Consider the following 20,547-nt stretch of genomic DNA (forward strand, 5'->3'; position numbering starts at 1 on the left):
ACTTGTTTTAAACAAAAGTAATAAGGTTTCTTTCCTGTATTGCTTCTTGGATACATTAATGTGATAAAATGTGATAAAACTATGGCAACCAAAAAAAAAATTTGAGTAGGTATATTAATAATTGCTAACACTTAAATTATATACTTAACTTGAATATTCAATACATATTTTCTAGGTACTGTTTTAAGCCCTTTACACATATTCACTCTTTTCTACAACATAGATCCCATGATGTGGATTTTATTACTAACCCCATTTTGCAGATGTGAAATCTAAGGCACAAAGAAATTAAGTACCTTAACCAGTGTCAATTAGTAAGTGGCCAAGCCAGGAGGTGAACCCAGGAAGTTGAGTTTTAGAGCTGTCTCTTACAAGTATAAATTAGACTGTCTTTTGGAATAAGCAGGACTAGAACATGAGACATACGAGAGTAAGTGAGCTAATTCTTGCCCAGATGAGGAGTACGAAGGCCCAGGAGTGATCTGTGGGAAAACACTAGCTTTCCAGGGCATAAATATTACACTTGTTTTAAACAAAAGTAGTAAGGTTTCTTTCCTACATTGCTTCTTGGATACATTAATGTAATAAAATGTGAGGGATATACATGCATTGATTCCTAAACTTTTCTAGGAAATACTCTAGACCAGGGGTTGGCAATCTAGGAAGGCCTATGGCAGGCCACCTATTTTTGTAAATAAAGTTTTATTGCAACACAGCTGTGCCTAGGAAGCTTTGTATTGTCTCTGGCTGCCTCTGTGCTACAGGGGCAGGGTTGGTGATGGTGGGAGACTGTAACATGGCCCACCACCCTAACATTTTCCTGTCGGACCCTTTCAGAGAAAATTTGCCAATCCCTGAAACTAGTCCAGAAAATCATGAGGGTCCAGCCTTCTGAAGCACACACTTTGGACAACACTGGGAAAGACCTGTTAGAGATCTCCAGGGCCAAAGGGAGTCAGCCAGCCACTCGTGAGCTCATTTAGCCCTCGGACATCCATGATGGTGGCAACATTTAGTTGTTCTCATTTATTTATCTTGGTTCCACACAATGCTTTTAAACGGTGATTTATTTCCAACATTAAAAGAATTAGATTTCAAATGAAAATAAATTTTTGGATTTTCTGGCAGACAAGACAAAGCCTAGGCTAGTCTTACTGCCAGGCCAGCACAACTGGAGCTAGGTGGTGTCCGCTCCTTACAAAGGGACGGGCATTCTCCTCAGCCCTCACCACTGTCTGTATTCTTCTTACACCAGCCCCCTTTCACCTTTAGGTGGCCTTCTGGCTCCAGGAGGCATTTCTATTTGGGAATCCCAACTTAGGCCAGTCCCTTCCCTTAATATAGGGCAAGAAACTGAAAATTAAAAAAATAAATTAAAAAAAAAATAAGTGGCCAAGGCAGTTGGTGGGCATCTCCTGTCCTCCTTCCCCAGGATTTATATCTGGGTGTACTCACATTTTAACACTGTCTTTAACACTCCTTTCCCAAGGCTTAAGATTACTGGGATGCATCAAACACATGCTTGTGTAACGTAGTCATCTGTACGTTTTCAAAATGATTTCATTGAAAGAGTAGCACACGTTACAGACTCAGTGTGCTTGAATTCCTTTAATTTTCACAGTGGTCTTCTTGACATTCCACGATGACGGGAAACACCCCATTCCGTGGATTCAGATATCCTGGGCTGTGTTTCAGGAGTCATCACGGGAGGGGGAGTTAGTTTCCTGACGTTCAGTCATCAGCTTTGGGAGTTGAAGAACCCAAGTCATTTATTAACTGGCAGGAAATACCTGTAGGAGAGATGATAGCTAAGCTTGTTAGCTAAGCAGGACTTCAACAAATGAAAAAAGTTTGCTCTATTAACATTTTAACCTTTCTTGTTTTCTGGAACATTTTGGCTTGCTGTTTATGGTAACAGTAATGTGCAAAAACTAATGATCAGTACAGTAACCAATGGGAAAATAGAATTTCATTCCTAACATTCCATTGGACTGACAATGTCTGTTAAATATGACCTTTAATTCCAGATTCAACTTGTGGTGGAAGAATGAATAGATTTTCCAAAGGTCTGTTGCTGAGTAAATTCTAATATGAAAATAAGATGGTAAAACAGAACTGATTATATCTAACTTCAAAACATCCTGTCATTTGCTTCAAATAGTAAATATCCTAGCCTTTAAAATCAACATATTATTAATTAATGTTTCAACAATTTCAGGGTTAGACTTTTTTGTTTTCTGACACTATTCTAAGCCTAGTTGGGGAATATACCTTAATTGAGAAATTTTCAGCAGGTTTTTTTTTTTTTTTAACACAGTTAATCTTGTCAGTCTTTTTCAGAAAGAAATACTTTATTTAGCAGTAATTCTTTTTCATTTTATGGCATCATTCTTTTTCCTAGAATTTTTATTTTACAATTTTATTTGAGTAAACATTTTTATACAATTTTATTAAACATATACAGTTTTATGACCTCCATAGATAGTTTTCCTAGTGAGTGGACTCTTTTTTAATTATAACTGCAAGTATTTGCCTGTTATGATTCAAGTTTAGATACTGGCTAGTGTCCATCAATTTTCCCAAAGAACAAACAGTGCCTTCTATACCAGTTTTATTTATTTTCCTGATGACTGCTCTTTCCTGAGGAGTGGTACAGTATAACCCAATGAATGGTCTAAGTTCAAACAAACTACATTTATTTAACAAGCATTTATTAAGCACTTCCATTTATTAACGACTTGTGGATGTAGAGATAAGACACAATTCATAAGTACCCAGCTTTTTTGTTATTCTTTTCTAGAAATTTTTGGATTCAGACTGACTTTTGTTTTCACTTCCAAACTTTTGTGTTTAATTATCAAGGCTTCATCAACTCTTGGATTTCTACCCTTTCATTTTCAATTGTTACAGTTCTTTCCTTCACAGCCATAAAATTGTGACTCACTGTTGGCTCCTTCCTTTCATCCTAAAAAAATGATTGAGTGTAGCATTTTTAGATAACTGAATTATTTTTTAAATAATAGAAGCAAGATAAAATTACAAAGGACTTTATCTTTACAAAGGACTTTATTCTTTGAAGATGCCCCAAACTCTTTATGAGCATAAACGGCTTCCAGAAATAATGTTATTTTAAATATATTTATGAAAAATTATAAAATTCAATTTAATAATAACCGCAAAGAGGGAATTGAAAGCAATTGTTTTTTTCTCATTATTGCAACTCTGTGAGGATTTACCTATTATTTGGATTATCACTATGTTGAATGTAAGACGAGTTCTTGGCTACACATAAGTCTTTTTTTACCACAACCTGTGTAAATAGTGACTCCTTTCAGTGGCAAGATTTTGGAAGGACAACAGGTAGAGAAGAAAGATTAACCGCTTTGCAGCTTTTCGTCACCTGTTCATTTTCGGTGATTACATTTTTCAAGGAAATTTGCTCTAAATTTTGCAGTTAATATTAAGTAAATACCTTTAAAACCTTTGTGGTACCCACAAACGTCAGTGAACACACATAGGTCACATTCCGAATATAATTCCTTGATAATAATTATATCATGATCTAGGAAAGAAAATTGTCTCTTCTTCCTTAACTGGTTCATAAATATGTCCACCTAAGAAAATTCCAAGAACGACTTTTTATGCAGATATGCTGAAAATAGAACTGGGTGGAAATAAAAAGTTTGTTGTATGCTTTTTATATATTATGTATGTGTGTAATTTGGTATATTTGTAATACAAGCTTTCATTTATCAATATAATTTCCTGCTAATTAAATTTGTCACATGCAGGGCACCTGGGTGGCTCTGTCAGTTAACCGTGTACTCTTGGTTTCAGCTCAGGTCCGATCTCAGTTGTGTGATTGAGCCCCACGTCAGGCTCCACACTCAGTGCACAGTCTGCCCCTTCCTCTCCCTCTGCTCCTCCCCCTACTGTCTCTCTCTCTCTAAAGAATAAACAAATAATAAAATCTTTAAAAAAAAGATAAATTTGTCACTTATACTTGGCAGCATGTAGTCCTCAGATTTAATTTCTGTTGTTATAGGGAATCATCATAAAACAGTGTTTATTGAGTATTTATAATGCAGTATCAATTTGCTAAACCATAAGTACCTAAAAAGGAGCAACCGATAATTTAAATATTGAGAAGTGTTAACAATTTCTTGTGACAAGGGTGTCACATATTGGAATTTATACTTGTTACCATACATTGAAACTGAGGAATGTTAAAAAAAATTGTTAAATATCTTGCTCTGAATCATAATTCTTCTGATTCTGTCCTCATTTCCACTTCTAAGCCCCTTAATGTACTGCACTGGAAGTGTAGTTAGTCTAGAAACTTCTTTCCCACACCATCTCCTTATCTCTCTCTGTCTTCCAGAGATATTGTATCAGTACCAGAAGTGGCCTAAGGAACCTTTGACTGCCAACATTGTGTGTAATTTGAGAAGCACAGGAACTCCATCCAAGAGTGTCGCTCTCTCTCTTTCTTTCTCTCTCTCATGTTGTGGTGGCTGACATTTCCTCATTTTGAGTTTTGAAGCCTTTTTAGTTTTCAGAAGTTCCTCATTAAAATATAAGTACCTCACAGAGAAGTAAGGTTCTGCAAAAAGGAGGCATAAGTTAAGTGTGATGAGAAAGAAGAGTGGACAGAAAACATCGACAGTAAAATTCTACCTCAGTCCTGACCAGGCAAGCCTCAAATTCTGCCTCCTCAGATGCCCTTTTTCCATAGTACACTTGTCTAAGTTTTCGGTCTTTCAAATTCACCCTCCCTATCTCTGCTTTCTTTCATAGCCAGGCTTCCTCTTTTTGCATTCACTTCTCAAAAGGTGGTCACGAGTTCAGCATTTCCACACTATTGAAACTGATTCCTGTACAGTTACCACCAAAATTGCAATGCAAAGTTAAAGGCCTTCTTGGTTTTGACCATTCTCGACCTTTCTAGTATACTTGATATGGCCACACCTTCTGTGAAATTTCTTCACTTAAATTCTATAAAACCACTTTCCATAAGAACTATTTTTAGTTCTCATATTTAGAGCTCTTAAAAAATAGGATATTTAAGTATAGGAATATCTATGATTACATTAAATCTCCATTCTAGCTTGAGTGATCCCAGACACATCTATAGATTCTCTGGCATTGTTTCTTGGCCAGACCTCTTACAAAAACCTGTATACCTGCCGGTGTATCCAGATGTCACATAGGCACCTCAGTTCCCATTACTGGATTTATTCATCCCACCCCACCTAAGTTTGCAGTTCTTTTAGTATTTCCTCTTTCCTTTTATGACATCATTATGTACCAGTTTCTCAAGCTGGAGACCAGAAATATATCCCCTAGTCCTCCCTTTTTTTTCTCTTCCCCAATTAGTTACTAAATATTGTACATTCTATTTTTGGATGTCTTGTATCCATCTCTTTCTTACCATCCTCATTGTACTCAAAACATCAAGCCTGAATTAATACTGTTATTTATTCTTATTGTGTATTCCCTTTTAGTTGGCCATGGAGCCTCAAAAGTGGTTTCAAATTTAAATTTAATTTTCTCACTTAGTTTCCTTTCATATTTTCCCTTTCCTCTAAGACAGTTCAGAAGATTATCAGTCATTCATGATGCATCCAGAAATTTATTCGGTAAAGATTGAGTACCCACCTACTATGGGTGTGGGATATGGCAGGAAGACAGAGTCCCACCATTCATGGTGCCAACATTCTATAAGGCCCTCCAGTAGTATCCATTACCCATATATCCGACCGTTCCTGTACTTTACTCCAGTAATGCCATGTCACCCAGGTTCCCAGAACTTTTCACTGCCATCTTGGTATGTATGTCAGTAATTCTGTTTGCTAGGAATATTTATCTCTAGTCTCTTGTCCCCACATTGCTATAGTGACCCCTGATATTACTCACAGGTATCCTTTGTAATGGATTGTCTTTGCCCCCTTCTCACCAAGCTGCTAGTCATGCCGTCCTTTGAGCCACTGAGGACTTAAAGCATTCAGAGAACTGTGACTCTATCTCCCATTCATGCCTCTGTGAGAGCAGTGGCATTGTCTTAGAGCATAATTCTAGCCTGTGTGCTTCACACACTAAACAGTGATTATATTTTTATTGAATGAACATGTAAATGTCTGTGATGAGAGCTTCTTGCCAGTTAACTTCACAGACCTGCCTGTAGAGTTGGGTTTTTCTGAAGTAACATTCCTTCCTTGGGCTAGGTGCCTGAGGCAGCTGAGAATGAAGAATTCATGATTCACAAGATGCTGTTAAACTGTTGTGATGCTTTCTGCTTATGCACATCAATTACCTAATTAGACATCTTTTGTTAGATCACGTACCTTCTTGTACTGTTCCCACAGGACAGTTTGGAAAATGTTTAAATATTAGAATGGAATCATTATAGAAATGTCCTTTTAAAATTAAATATATATATTTGTATATGTGTATGTGTATGCGTATGTAAATATTTGTACGTAGTCTTCTGTCTTTATACGTAGTGCAGGTGCTTTGTGATAATTTTAGTCCATCTTCCCCGGTCTCAGCCTCTTGGTAAAAGTCCGTTAACTGTCAGGGAGACTTAGTGTAACAGAGAAAATCCATTACTCCTACTAGAAAGCCAGCTCTAAGCTTGTTTCTTACTGAGGATGAGTCAGTAAAAAAAAAACTTGAAATAAAAAGACACAGAGACCAACTTGAAGTCACAGAAACATATTTCTGGAATTGCAAATGGCATATGCTGGTGCCTGTGAACCCCAAATATGCATTTTATGAATATTAATAATATGCGAGTTCACTTTTGGAATTTACCTTTGATGTTTATATTACTTTATTTATATGAATTTCTACCAGAGCTTCATAATTCATTCTGTGAAAAGGCCCTGGACTTTTTACACAAGCTCTAATGGGCAGTAGCACTTCTTTCCTTTCATGTGTGGATAGCCAATAAATTGAGTTGAAGATTTTGAGGGAAATTTCAATAACTTGATTTTACACTTGTGGAAATGAAGACACAAAGACCTTAAGAGACTTCCTTGATGTTGGAGTATTATTGATGGACTCTTCTAGAGCTGCTCCCATTATACCATCCCTAAGATTCATGGGTTGTTTGGTTTTCTTGGATGTCATTAAACCATAAATCAAACTTGTATAATCCCTCTGTGTTGATCAAGGTTCCTACCTGATCCCACTCCCGGCAGCAGAACTAGCCAACTGTGCGGATTTGGGGACCCTCTGCCAAGGTAGGGAGCCAACATCGTCCTCTGGAGTCTGTTTCCTACTTGCTATTTTGGATAATGTGGTTGTAATTATGTAGATATTATCTTAATTTTCACTTGAGAAGCCAGAAACCAGCAAAACAGAAGAATTTCTGGATGTGTTTTAGCTGTGTGGGTGCACAGTACGTACACTGTGGAGAAAGAATGCATTCACACACTGGACGACCATATTGCCATAAAGCACTGGGTTTTTAAATGTGAATGATTATATGCTATTAAACAAGGATTTATTTCATTTTTCCCTCTTCTTATTCTCAAGAGTATTGCCAACGTCCTGTGTAAATATAGTCATGCAATATTTTCAAAAAAGTATTCGTGTGTAAAAAACAAGGGGAAAATTAAGTTAAATATTCAGTTAACCTTGAGACAAGACCATAAGGCAATTTATGGTGTACAATATAACTTAAATATTAAGATAAAATTAGTTATGTTAAACTAATCTTAATGTAATTGTATCATTATAATGCACAATGACTGTATTATGGCCGGTACTCCAATTATATATTATGTACTAAATAGTTGCATGCTAATAATATATAATTAAAGTCACATAAGTTTTAAAATAATAAGTATTTTGCTTTAATTTTATCATTGCTCCTCCTAATTACTTATGACCCATTTTCATCCATTTATTCTATTAAATATTTCCTTATGAAGTAACACGTTCTATGTACCACATTAAGAATCATGACAATGCCTTTTGAAAAAGCTGAATCTCTTATTAAGAGGATCATATCCTGAAAGTAGACAGAAACCTAAGCTCTCTTCTGTGGTTCCAGTGTGGGAGTAGTCAGGGAGAAGAGATGTAATTCAGTATTCTGTTTGCTTCTTTTCTGAGGCAGTATTTTTTGTTATTATTACTGATGAATGATTTATGAAAATAAAGTCATTACATAATTTCCACACACTCACTGTAGTCTTAAAATAGTTAAATGAAATAGAAACCTTAATTTTGCTTAGTTCAAGATCTGAAGGGTTTTTTAAACTGTTTTTTTCTTTTAATCTGAGATACCTATAGTACTGATTCCTTGAGTCAAAGAGTGGATGCCTGGCATCTCCCCTCTCCCCCCGCCCCCTGCCATGTCCTAAATGGCCAAAAAGCGTTTTTAAATTCATTGATGTATTTTACACTAAGATAAATATAATTTATTGTTCATGATTTTAAAAAATACAAACTTCAAAAAGAATCCTCATTTTTAAGAATTATATATTACTTTGGAATGGAGAATTATTTTAATTAAAGATATATATTTTGAATCAAAGAATTTCACTTTCAGAAGGTAATAATAATCATGATCACTTAATGCATAATCATGTAAGCGTCTTAAATTTAGGTAATATTTTTAAAATTGAGATATATGACAAATAGTCATTGTACATATGAATGTACATCTAATACGAACATACTCCTAAGATAAACTAAAGGGGAATTGTGTGTTATTTTACTACCTATACAGCTCTTCCAGAATCCCTTAGAAAGTTATAGATTTGAAAGTTATAGAAAGTTATATGTAGTTATATGTAGAGAGAGTATATAGAAAGTTATGTATTCGAAATCTTTGAAAGTTTTAATAGTATAAGAAGCATAGCTATGAGAATGTCTCCCCTGTAAGGCTTGTCCTTACGAAATCCATTTTATCCATCAACATTTAGTAGAGTTATTGGGATCTATAAATGATACTATACATTTATATTCTGCATAGTCTATACATTTCATTCTCTTTTGTTTTTCTTTACATTTATCTTCTCAAGGAGAAATACATTTTCCTCTGAGACTTTACTTCTCTGGCCTCATTGGAAGACTAACTTAGTTTAGATGATTTTTCAAACTGATAGGTATAATACAGACAGTCTTCTCTAACCTTTTCTTTTTGCAAACTTAGGAAATTGCATTCTAGAAAGATTTAGTAATTCACTATGTGATCATCAGCCTGTTACTGACAGACCTCGGTCCAGAATCTACATGGTCTTCCTCCTGTTCCTTGGTCCCAGCTCCAAACTCTTGTGCAGTATGACACCAAAGGACACAGGACGTGATTCTTAATGTGCCATAGGCAGCATTGCTTCATTTTATGCATTGTAACCTTAGAGTCTGTTGTATTTAGTAGCAAGAAGTGGTTTCTATGCCTCCTCTATATAGCATTAATTATAGATTGCTCATCCATATTAACTGTCATGTGCTCCTTGCAAAATTACATCTTTCTCATCTTTATTACCAGCTACTGTAGACTCTCCTAGTACTACACCACCCACTGTCACCACTAACATGCCTGTTACTAATAGAATCGATAAACAAAGGAATGGTAAGAAATCATTACCTTTTATATTTGTGGTATGTCTGATGTGATAAAAATTGTATTCTAAGAACGGGATATCTAATGTTCAAATAGAATCTCTGTTATTGGACTCAATCGGTACATTTGCACATTTGTGAAGATTAATAAGATAAATAAATACCACTTGACTCCCTTGAGTTCCTTATTCCAATAACCGGTGGTCTGAGTACATTTCCAGTACTACTCTTGTACACTTTTGCAAAAACTGCTTTCAAAGGAAGCTTTTAGAGAAAAGCATTTAATGCAAAGGAATTAATTTGCTTTCTACCAGATATCTAAAAAACATATTCATGGTATCTTGTCAGATTCTTCTTTTCAGGAAACTAGTTTAGTTTCTTAAAGAATTTTATAATTTCAAAAAAACTAAATTATGCTAGGAATGTAATTTCTCACTGAAGCCAACTTTATTTATGTTTAAGCGTTCATGTCATTTAGATCAATTTATATGGTAATACTTTGCTCTCTGTTTTTATTTGTTGGAAGAATAATGGTTAGAATGTGATTGCATATCAACTAAGTCAATTTTCAGCTGACAAAATTTCAATTTAAGCGGCAATACTTCTTGCCTCTTTTTCCGTATATACTTTTCTATTTATATTATTTGTAATTTGTAAATAGGGCAGTTATATAAGATACAGATGAGGAGAGAAAATGCCAGATAATGTGAGTTATTTAGTCTGCCACCTATACGGACTACATACATAGCCTCTTGGTAATTCAGAGTAAACGATTTAAGTCTCTTCTAGAAAAGAGAAATTCCAATCAGGTGACCACGCCGTTGCCTCGCATACAGTAACATTCTTAAATATGAGCTACTAGAAACAAAGGAATTTTTTCAACCCCAATCATTTAACTTGTGAGGCCAAAACATCTGTAATATATCACCAGGCACCAAAACCCAGAGAAAAGAAACCCACATAGTTCATTTTTTTCTTTGGCTTCACGGGTTACACCAACTTCCTCTGTGAGGACATTTAAATTGGAAGTATGGAATATTTTACATGAAACATAGATATAAATTTCACTAGGGTTATAAAGACATCGATTCAGGGAAGTGTTTATGGTTATTCTGGTAGTTACACCAAGGAGATTTATGATGGGGTGAACATTCCAGCAACCCCCAGGAAAGCAGCAGCAGCTGACGTTCCCAGTGCATATTTCACATGGACGCCAGCCAGTAGATGGGAATATTATAATTCTAACTAAGTATTTCACTCTTTGTATGAACATACAAAGAGCCTCTGTGGCATTCTCCCTCCAGGACTGGCACATCCTCTACTGCCCAAGAACGTTTATAGGATGCTTCAGAGTCCTTGACTTGGTGGAGTGGAACTGTATTCACTCAATCATGTCATTTCTGACATTCTCGAAGAGAGCCTTGTTCAGCCATATCTCTCTGCGTCATAACCTTCACTGGAGATTCAACAAAGCAAGCGAATGATAGAATCAGTTAAAATGGTGTGACTTGACTACATTAAAGAAAAAAACAATTTAGATGATTCTTGATAAAAATGTAATCTTAGCATTTAAAAATACTCAGCAGTCATCACGTGGTAGAAATATTCTCAAAATTATGTATTCAAATCTGTGTACTATCAGAACACTTTTTACCACATCCTTGAACCACCTAGACTATTGACTTAATAGTTTTTTTCTAAATTGACTCCCATTTTTACTTACACATTTGCATTTATATGGGCAAATCGATATCGCTTTTGTAAAGTCAGTACTGTTTATTGTAAAATAGAAATGAAAGCGAGAATAAATGTAATGAAAACTTAGTTATCGAATTTTCCCTGTATCCTATTACTTTCTCATATCCCTATGCCTGAAGCCTTCATTATCTTTTTTAAAAGGGAGAGTAACAAAGTGTTAGAGACAGACTATAATCTAATTAATATTTTTTCTTTGATGTAGTCAAATTAAAAATAACTGGAAAGAGAATTACTTGTTCACCTTGTGAATAAATGGGATTTAACATCATGTCCCGGACTTTCTAAATCATTTACATACTGTCAGCAATTTCAGATACACTTTTCTTATTCCTTGGGAAACTAACATAGTAAACATTTTCAGGCTTCTGATCTGATATATTAGAGAATCCTGTTTTATGCACTGTAAGAAAGATAGGCGCAACTATCAAATTTGTCATTTAACTTATCCAGTCCTTTAAATTCTGGATTATCGAAGAGTTTTGCCAGGTCCATCAATGACAATATGCTGGTGTGGGGGAGGGGCAGGGGTTGAGATTGTTTGATAATCAGACATATTTCTTCAATGTATCAATGACATTTGTTTTCCTAAACTTTATGAAGTGTTCCTATTTCTCTATGTAAAGTTCTTTTTGTTATCTTCAATGGGACTTTTATCTGATACCTCGGATTGTGCAGTAGGAAAATCATATCTTTAAGTTACTTTTCATAAACCGATATTTCAGTATGTAATGGATAATCTAGGTATTCCCACGAATAACTTTTGCGCCTCTTACATTACATTCTGAAGGAGAGCTCTTGGGCAAATTATTATTTGCATACCAAACCGTCTCTTCTGTGCTTGAAGCATCACTCCAGTGCTACTGAGTATTAAATCTTGTGGGGTCAACACAAGTAACCCAAGTAAGGAACTAACTCAGTCATTATTATTCTAAACACACAACTTACAGGTATTAATGGTATCACTGCTTCCAGATTCGTAACATACGTTTAACTACTCAAAAACAATTAGTCTCTGGATATGTGTATAGATTGGACAATCAATCTAGCTTTATATGCCAGTTATCTAAAGAAATTGTGTGTATAGGATAAGGAGAACTCCAGTTATATTACAAATGTGACTGTCATGTTGTGATTGCCTCATCACCAGTTCAAGGAAATCATTTTAACTCTAAAATAACATTTGGTTTATATTTTAACATCTCTCTTTTCAAACAAATATTTTAAAATCTACCTTTTGCAAACCTATATTTCATACTCTTGAATATAGAATAAATACATAATATCATTTCTATGTCTCCTAAGAACCCCTGAAAAGAGTGTTAAGAAGGACCAAAAAAATGATTAATTGGAGAAAGACTTATTGACAGGAATATACTGTTTTGATACCACGTCTGTACTGGCAAGCACTGATTTCCACTTTGAGGTTCTCCTTGACTGAAAGAGTCCTCTAATTGAAAAACGGGTATACTCTTTAATACTTCTTCCCCCCACCCCACCTCCAGAAATGTCTGTCATAAATTCTTCTGGCTTGGATGTCATTATTAGGACAATAGCTTTTGAAGTCTCTGGAAAATATGAGAACGTGTGATTGGCTTTTCTATTGAGACACTGTGCGAGTTGTTACATCTGAGAAAACCCCTTGACTGCTGGGATGGCCTGGCAAAGCCTGAATCAGTATGTCATAATTGTGCATTTTCTGTAGCACCAGTACTTAAGCCAATGTATTTTTGCAGCAATCCCAGACCCCTCCCACCAACTCTTTGGAGGACATTTTCTCTTGCTTTGACAGCTCACTCCTGGACATCGCTCATGTTGACTTGTTGGCTGCATTATTCACAAATTTTAAACAAGTATAGCAAGTAGCCTCCACTGAGTATATAAATACCTCATTCTAAGGCTTCTGAAGAGAGACTACTTGAAAATGATCTATAGCACAAGAGAATCAGTAACATAGGAGGTTACGTTGTTCTCTGTGTTCACATATTTTATTTGCTATCAGCAATATAACTCTAGGGAGAGTGCTGTATTTATAGGTTGATTTAGGCTGTCTCTGATGTGGATGCCCTTCTCATTTATAAATAACAGCAGATTGAAAAAAATGAGGCAGGAAACATTTAAAATTTAAAGAAGAATATCTTAAATGTTTCCAAAACATTTCAGAAATGTCAGTGATTAAAAAAAAATAATGAATTTTAGTATTTTGCAGTGTTTTCCTGAGAGGGAAAGAACCCTACTCTTAAACACATGCTTTAGGTCTCCATCTAGTGGTGGCTTTTCAGCGGCTCTGCGGGCACCAGGGAGCATACCCAGGATACCCTTAGGATCCTGGAATAACCCTTGGACCTCTGCAATTTGAATTTCTCCTCAGTCGTTCAGAATGTCCGTGATTTGATGTGATGACATACACAGTGTGAAAAGGTTTTTTAAAAATCTGAATTTATATCATTTGGTTTGAATATATTCCTCTAAATATTTTAAATTCAGAATATTTTTAGAGGAGCATGAAATCAACATCATTAAAATACCTGAAGAGATTTAGAAGCTAAATAACCTAATCTGCATAAGTTAAACCCACTTGTCCTCGGACTTGTACCAATTTCATGTATTTATATTGTTACATCTGGGGGTGGCAAAATTTTTAGCATGAGATTCTGACCCCATACTGGAAAAGCATTCCTTTAATAGTGGGACTGGAATTTGCATTTTGGTAGATATGGGAGTTTCCAGGGGCAGAGTTTTATATTTTTTCTACTGACTTCCCAACTTTTTTATTAAATCTATTCCCCAACATCACTTTAATCATATATTTCTACATTTTCTGTGTATACTGTTACTTAAACTACACCAAAATGTAAGCATGAAGAAAGATGACTGACAATAATGGAGATTCAATTTTCTTTCTCTGTATAGCCTATGATATTTTAAAATGATATTTTTCTTATTAGCTACTTATAGTAAGGTACCCTATAACATACACCTAGAGAGATTTAGCAAACCCTGGCTGGTGACTTCAAACTGCATTTATGATATACATATATCAGGCTACTTTAAAGACTGTCCCAAAAAGAAAAAAGCAGAACCTTCTTCTCCCAAAAGAGTTTCTTCTTAAAGCAACTTCGTCCAGTTAAAATTCTATCTGTAAATATGCTTTCTTTTCCCCCTTTACTTTGATACAAGTGACTATATTTATGGAATTTTGATGAAAAATCTGGTAAATGACTCCATAGGAGTAAATGCTACATTAGGGAGGGGAAAGAGAAAAGGAAGAATACGGGGCCGAGGGCACCAAATATGTATATGCCTGTTCTTTTTCAGGTTAACTTCTGTCCATCATTCCACTCAAGTTTTCATACCCTAAACTCTGTCATTCTTTATAATGAACAAAAAAATGATAATTTCTTGTTATAAGAGATCAACTTGTACATGAAAAGGTCATGAAAAAATTTGGGAATTCTATATCCAAAATCTATAGAATTAAAGAAATATGTGGGCAATAATTGAGGAGCAATGAGTTATTTATAAGAATAAATAATTGAAAACTCTTTCTAAGAATTATAAATGTCAATGAACATAAAGCCAAAATATCTCAAATTTTCTGTGACTATGTGGAAGGTGTTTTATTAATTTTTTTAGGTTTTTTTTTTTTAATTGAAGTGTAGGTGACACACCATGTTATGGTGTACAACATAATGACTTGACAAGTGTGTGTTATGCTGTGCTCACAAGTATAGCTACCATCTCATGATACAAATGCTGTTACAATGCCATTGACTATATTCTCTGTACTGTACCTTTTATTATTGTGACTGATTCATTCCATAACTGGAAAACCTGTATATCCCACAGAAAGCATTTCTTTTAAATTGTGTGAAATTGTGTGATTATAAATTTGAATTGATAATTATATGTCTGTAAAATATAATTAACGGACCAAATCCTATTTCCAATGGACAGATGGAATTGTCTATAGAATTTCCATAGTGATTCAAAATATCCTTCGTCACCCTGAGGTTAAAGTACAGAGCAAGGTAGCAGAATGGGTAAGTGAACTTGTCCAGTTTCCTCTTTTTGAAAGAAAGAAAAGTTTGAAACTTTTAACCTCTGGAAATCTGGAAAGAACTCTACTGTCTGGGGTCCTGACTCCACAGATCACACTGAAACATAGACACTGTTACACTGTTCCTTATATACATTACGAATAGACGCGGAAGTGAGGTGTATGTTGATGCCTAGAAAGGAAGGTGCGTTTGAATCAAGGGTAAGCCTAATAGACGATTAATGTCTAAGGAAGAAAAGTACCACACAAATAGAAATATATTTTCATAGGTATCTTTATTTACTATTATATCCCTACATTTTCAACAGAGCTTTGAAAGATAGATTATATATTTTTATTTAATTGTTTGAATGTTTGATTCATAAACCAAAAAGCATAACAAAGTATATCATGAAAATATTCTGCCCATCGCTGTAGCTCATCTCCTTGGAGACCAACGCATCTGCTTAGAAATCATTGGGTTTTTTCCCCCTGAATTTCTTTGTGCATATGAAAGAGAGTAAGACTATAGAATCTGCTTTTTCCTCCTTTTTACACTAAAAACATATTTTGCATACAATTCTACATTGTACTTTTTTTTGTTATTGCCACATTTACATCATAAGTATGCAGAGACCTTTCCTTCCTTCCTTCCTTCCTTCCTTCCTTCCTTTCTTTCTTTCTTTCTTTCTTTCTTTCTTTCTTTCTTTCTTTTTTTAAATAATGCATAGTATTCCATTACGTGGCTATCTGGTCATTAATTTAGCAAGTCTTCTACTGATGGAGATTTAGGGTATACTAATTTATTTAATCAGTATTCTGTTAATGTAACTTTTTTTGATTTCCTGTTTAAAGAAAAAGAACGTCAGCATTTTATTTTCTTGTCCTTACAGATACCACCTATGGGTTTTTGTTTTTGTTTTTGTCTCCATAACAAAAATTTCATTTTACATAGGTTTCTATTTTTTTCTGTTTTATTTTCTGTCTATATCATACTGTGGGACTTTGTACTGCTTTTTATATATAAAACTATTATAGTTCAAACACTGAATAAAGTCACTCTAGTATACATTTTGAGAAAGATGGGTTTTCTTATGCAGAAGATGTCAAGTAAACATGCCCTTGGTAGCAAAACAAAGTTAAATCATACATTGAGAGGTAGTGGTGACTATCTGTCTATCTATCTGTCATCTTTGGAGAATTATTTAATATAACAATACAGTCTTGAAGGGTCTAGAGTAAGAAAAGTACTATTTTCAATACACTTTAAAACAAGTTGACCACAGGAAACAATAGTATGCAAATAACAGTTCTATTGTAAAATTGAGGGGAAGAGCAACATTCTCTAATAGAAGTCAACGAAAAATGCTGCTGTTAACTTTTTGGATTGACACATTAAAGTCAGTAACTAATTCAAACACTGGGAGATATGTTTCATTTCCAAATGGAGAGCAGCTTTATAGAAAGAATACGCAAATAATGAATCATGGAACTTTACATCAAAAACTAGGGATGTACTGTATGTGACTAACAGAATATAATAAAAAATATTATTAAAAAAAAAGAAAGAGCCTATTCTTGCAACCCATTTACTTTCAAACATTCTTCTTTTTGTTTTAAGTCAGAATGATTTCAAGAGATAAAATTCTGAATTTTCATTCTCAAATAAGCCACTACTAATATTATTAATCTGGGAAATTAACATTCACTGGAGAGACTGTACCTTAGGCAGCATATAATTTTACATTTATATTATTACATGCATAGCTTTCAACGTAGCTTCATTTTCATCTGAAGCTAAACTTTACTGGACACTTTTCATTTAAGGTGCAAGATACCAAAACAGATGCTTGATACTAGAGAAAACATAAGTGGTGTCCCTAATTTGTATTATTGCTGTTTATAATTTTAAAATAATTTAATACTTTTTGTGAGCACTTCATAGGGTTTACATTCAATTTTAGGAATGCTTGCAAGGAAAGCTAACTGTGTGTATGAAATAAGACCTAAAAAACCCTTTGGAGGTGACACGGAAGTAGGAGGATTTCATATCTGTAAAGAAATCCCACTTGTGATCGTATTGGACAATGCATCATGGAAGGTTGTTATTTATATTGAGAGAGCCATAGTCCATTGCTTCTTTAAAAAGTCTGGTGGTGAGACCCATAAGACTGTTAAATAGCCACATAATAATTAACATAGTTCCCAATAATGTTGAACTCCTTTTGTTTTTTTTTAAATGTTTGTATAGTTAATTTGTAATTTTTCTTACTAATATCCTAATGAGGTGATACTTACTAGAAAAAACATGTGTTATTGTACCACAGTGTTTGTTGAATGAAGAATATGGAAGGTGTTTATGTGCTTATCCTCTTGTGCAGCACTCAGTGTTATGGCTAATTTGAAGAATCACTAGAGTGGGACCATTATAATAGGGGCTAAAGAAGAAAGTACAGTGTTTCCAGACAAAGAGACTTGGGTTCCAATGTGGGATCTGTTACTTCTTAGTTGGGGACATTGTGCTCTTTCCTCTTCATGAAGCTCAGGGTCTTCCTCTATAAGGGTGGGGGAGCAGATGATACGTATCTCATTAGTTGTTGTGAGATTGAAGAAACAACCTTTGTAAAGTTCTTGGCATATAATGATCCAGTGACTGTTATCTTTACCTTTCTCTCAGTCCTCTGGCTCTCTGGGATTTTCCCAGGGTCTTATTCCAATAACAACTTATCTTTTGGGAGGAAAGAAACTAGATTCAGATATTTTTTAGAAAGTATTACCAGACTCACCCTTTCCATTGTATTTTTCAGCTCAATTCAACCTTCCAAAATTGGAACTACACTGTTTATGTGGTTAATATCAGGTAAATGACAGAATTAATAATTTGAAAAATAAAAAGTAGTGTCTAATTTAATGCTACTCTTCATCTCTCCTATTATACCCCACACACGACACCAGTACACACATACACACATGCACCATATTCATAGTCTTTCTAAAACAACTCTACGTCATTTTTTGCACAGAAATCTTCCATACTGCAGAAATTGGTTTTAACTTTTTTTTGATCGTGGATCCCAATCTTTTTAAAAAAATTAGTATGTATTCCCAAAATATATTTATGATTTTAAATAAATGTGTGTGTTATAAATATATGTTATATGTTATAAATATATCACAAATTATAAGAAGATAAATATATATAGAAGTTCTGTTAGTTTCATCTTACACCCCAGTGAACCATCGATAGCACCCCAGTTTGGAGTCCGATTTTTTTTTTTTTTACAAGATAAGACATCTACAGTCTGCACTTAGATTTTCAAAAATATCTTTTATTATCCTATTTGAACATTTCAACTGCCTATCGAATAGTGTCATCCACATATCTGCCTCTGCACCTTCTTTTCACAGTTTTAAATTAGTTTTCAAGTGTATTTGGTTAACCCTAAGCAGATATGCTGTGAACACAAGAGATGTCATAAGTTAACACAGAAAAAGGCATCACATGTTGAATTAGCTCAAGACATACGTTCTTAAACAAACTGAAGCAGATTTTTATATATCCAATTATTTAGTATAACCAATATGCATCATGGATCTGGAAAAGAGAGCAAGAGCACGCAGCTGCCATCTTACTTGACAATGGGAACCATTCGGTCTTGGGCACATGAAAAGAACTAGAACCTCAGGACACACATTTGGAAATACTGGCATAGAATGTTCATTTTGCCTCTTTCTTTTACCTCCTTAAATTTTGTTGTGAATAATGTGGCAGATGTGGTTGATAATGGATATATGTATTTGTATTTATAGTTTTCACCTGAGCACGGGAGAGGACAAGATTAAAGTCAAGAGAAGCATTGTGAATGACCAAAGGTAACACTGACAAAGTCTTACAGAAAGTGTAACATTCTTTCTCTAGCTCTCTGTTTTGACTGGTAGAGAAATGAAAATAATGAGATAAGAGAGAGACATTTTAATCAGGTAGCACTTTTAAGTTATATCTTTGGCACTAGTGCACTAATTTTTTTTTTATCTTGTAGTTAAAACCATCAAATAGTAGAGAGGATAGAATGTACATCCAATGTAAAATAATTCAGAAGTAGAACATTTAGAATCTATGAGTTACTATTTTTAGTATTTTTCATTTATTTATAACCCATTACCTCTTAATTGAAATTTTNNGTGTCAAAGAAAAAAAAATAGTTACAACTTTAAGTAAGGTAGTTATGTACAGTAGCTTATACTAATATGGATAATAGCTAATTTTTGGAAATCTCTTTTAAAATTTATATCAAGACTATGACTTAAGCAGATAGGTAATTTAACAGATACAGAATCAGTTGGCATGTAGAGGCCAGCTGTTCAGAGTGCTGTATAATTAAAAACAACTTAAATTCCTAAATGAAATAAATTTAGTTGTGTTCAGGTAGTCGATTACATTTCCAAAGAAGAGGAAAAAAAATAGTCGAAAAGCTAAAGTTCATAAGTCTTGCTCAGTTTCAGTTGACTGAATTGATTTTACAGATTTACAACCATAACAATGGAATATACTTCTTTTCAGGTGATATATTCTTACTAGGAGAAGATAAAAATAGAATTTCGTATTGGAGCTGACCAGAGAGTTTCTTCTTATTTTTTTCTTTTTCTGTTTAATATTAGAAAAGCAGATGTGTTTAAGTTATAATTGAAACTTTTCATTTTGGTATATGTGCAACAGACTGGTTTGAGCCATCTGATGAGGGAAACTTGTTTTTATCTTCATTGTTCTTTTTCCTTTATGATCTGAAGAACAGAATAATTATTTTAATACTATATTCTTGATGGTGATGGGACTTTCCTATTTAGCCAAATGATTTTTTCTCCAACCTGTACTGCTAGATCATGTTGAGCTTTGAAAAATGGTTCAGAGATCTGGATCCCTTTGCTGGACACTTTGTCTAACAATTGAGGAAGCCCTAGTTTAGGGTGTCACCAACCGTGAATCCTCTTTAGGAAGTCAGCATGCCCTTTTTAGTGGACTTCCTGTGATTCTTCCACTACCCAGTATAGTAAAGTCAGCCATCATTAGTGTATGTCAGTACCTCAGAAACTCTTGCTGGAAAAACATTTAATTTAATGGAATCTCAGTTTTCTGTCAAACCAACAGGTAACTTCACAAAAAATTATAAGGAGAGGGAACC

General features: G+C 34.4%; 1 protein-coding gene across 1 annotated transcript in view; it reads left to right on the forward strand.

Moving 5' to 3' along the window:
• Positions 1 to 20,547, forward strand: part of ADGRG6 (adhesion G protein-coupled receptor G6) — a 132,929-nt gene that overhangs the window by 67,744 nt on the left and 44,638 nt on the right. The window contains exons 5-8 of the mRNA XM_008695046.2: positions 7,176 to 7,244; positions 15,286 to 15,371; positions 18,175 to 18,227; positions 19,178 to 19,240. Of these exons, the coding sequence (XP_008693268.2) occupies positions 7,176 to 7,244; positions 15,286 to 15,371; positions 18,175 to 18,227; positions 19,178 to 19,240 (271 nt within the window). The remainder of the gene's footprint in view (positions 1 to 7,175; positions 7,245 to 15,285; positions 15,372 to 18,174; positions 18,228 to 19,177; positions 19,241 to 20,547) is intronic.

Source organism: Ursus maritimus, unplaced genomic scaffold (genome assembly GCF_017311325.1).
Source record: "Ursus maritimus isolate PB19 unplaced genomic scaffold, ASM1731132v1 scaffold_13, whole genome shotgun sequence".
NCBI lineage: Eukaryota > Metazoa > Chordata > Mammalia > Carnivora > Ursidae > Ursus > Ursus maritimus.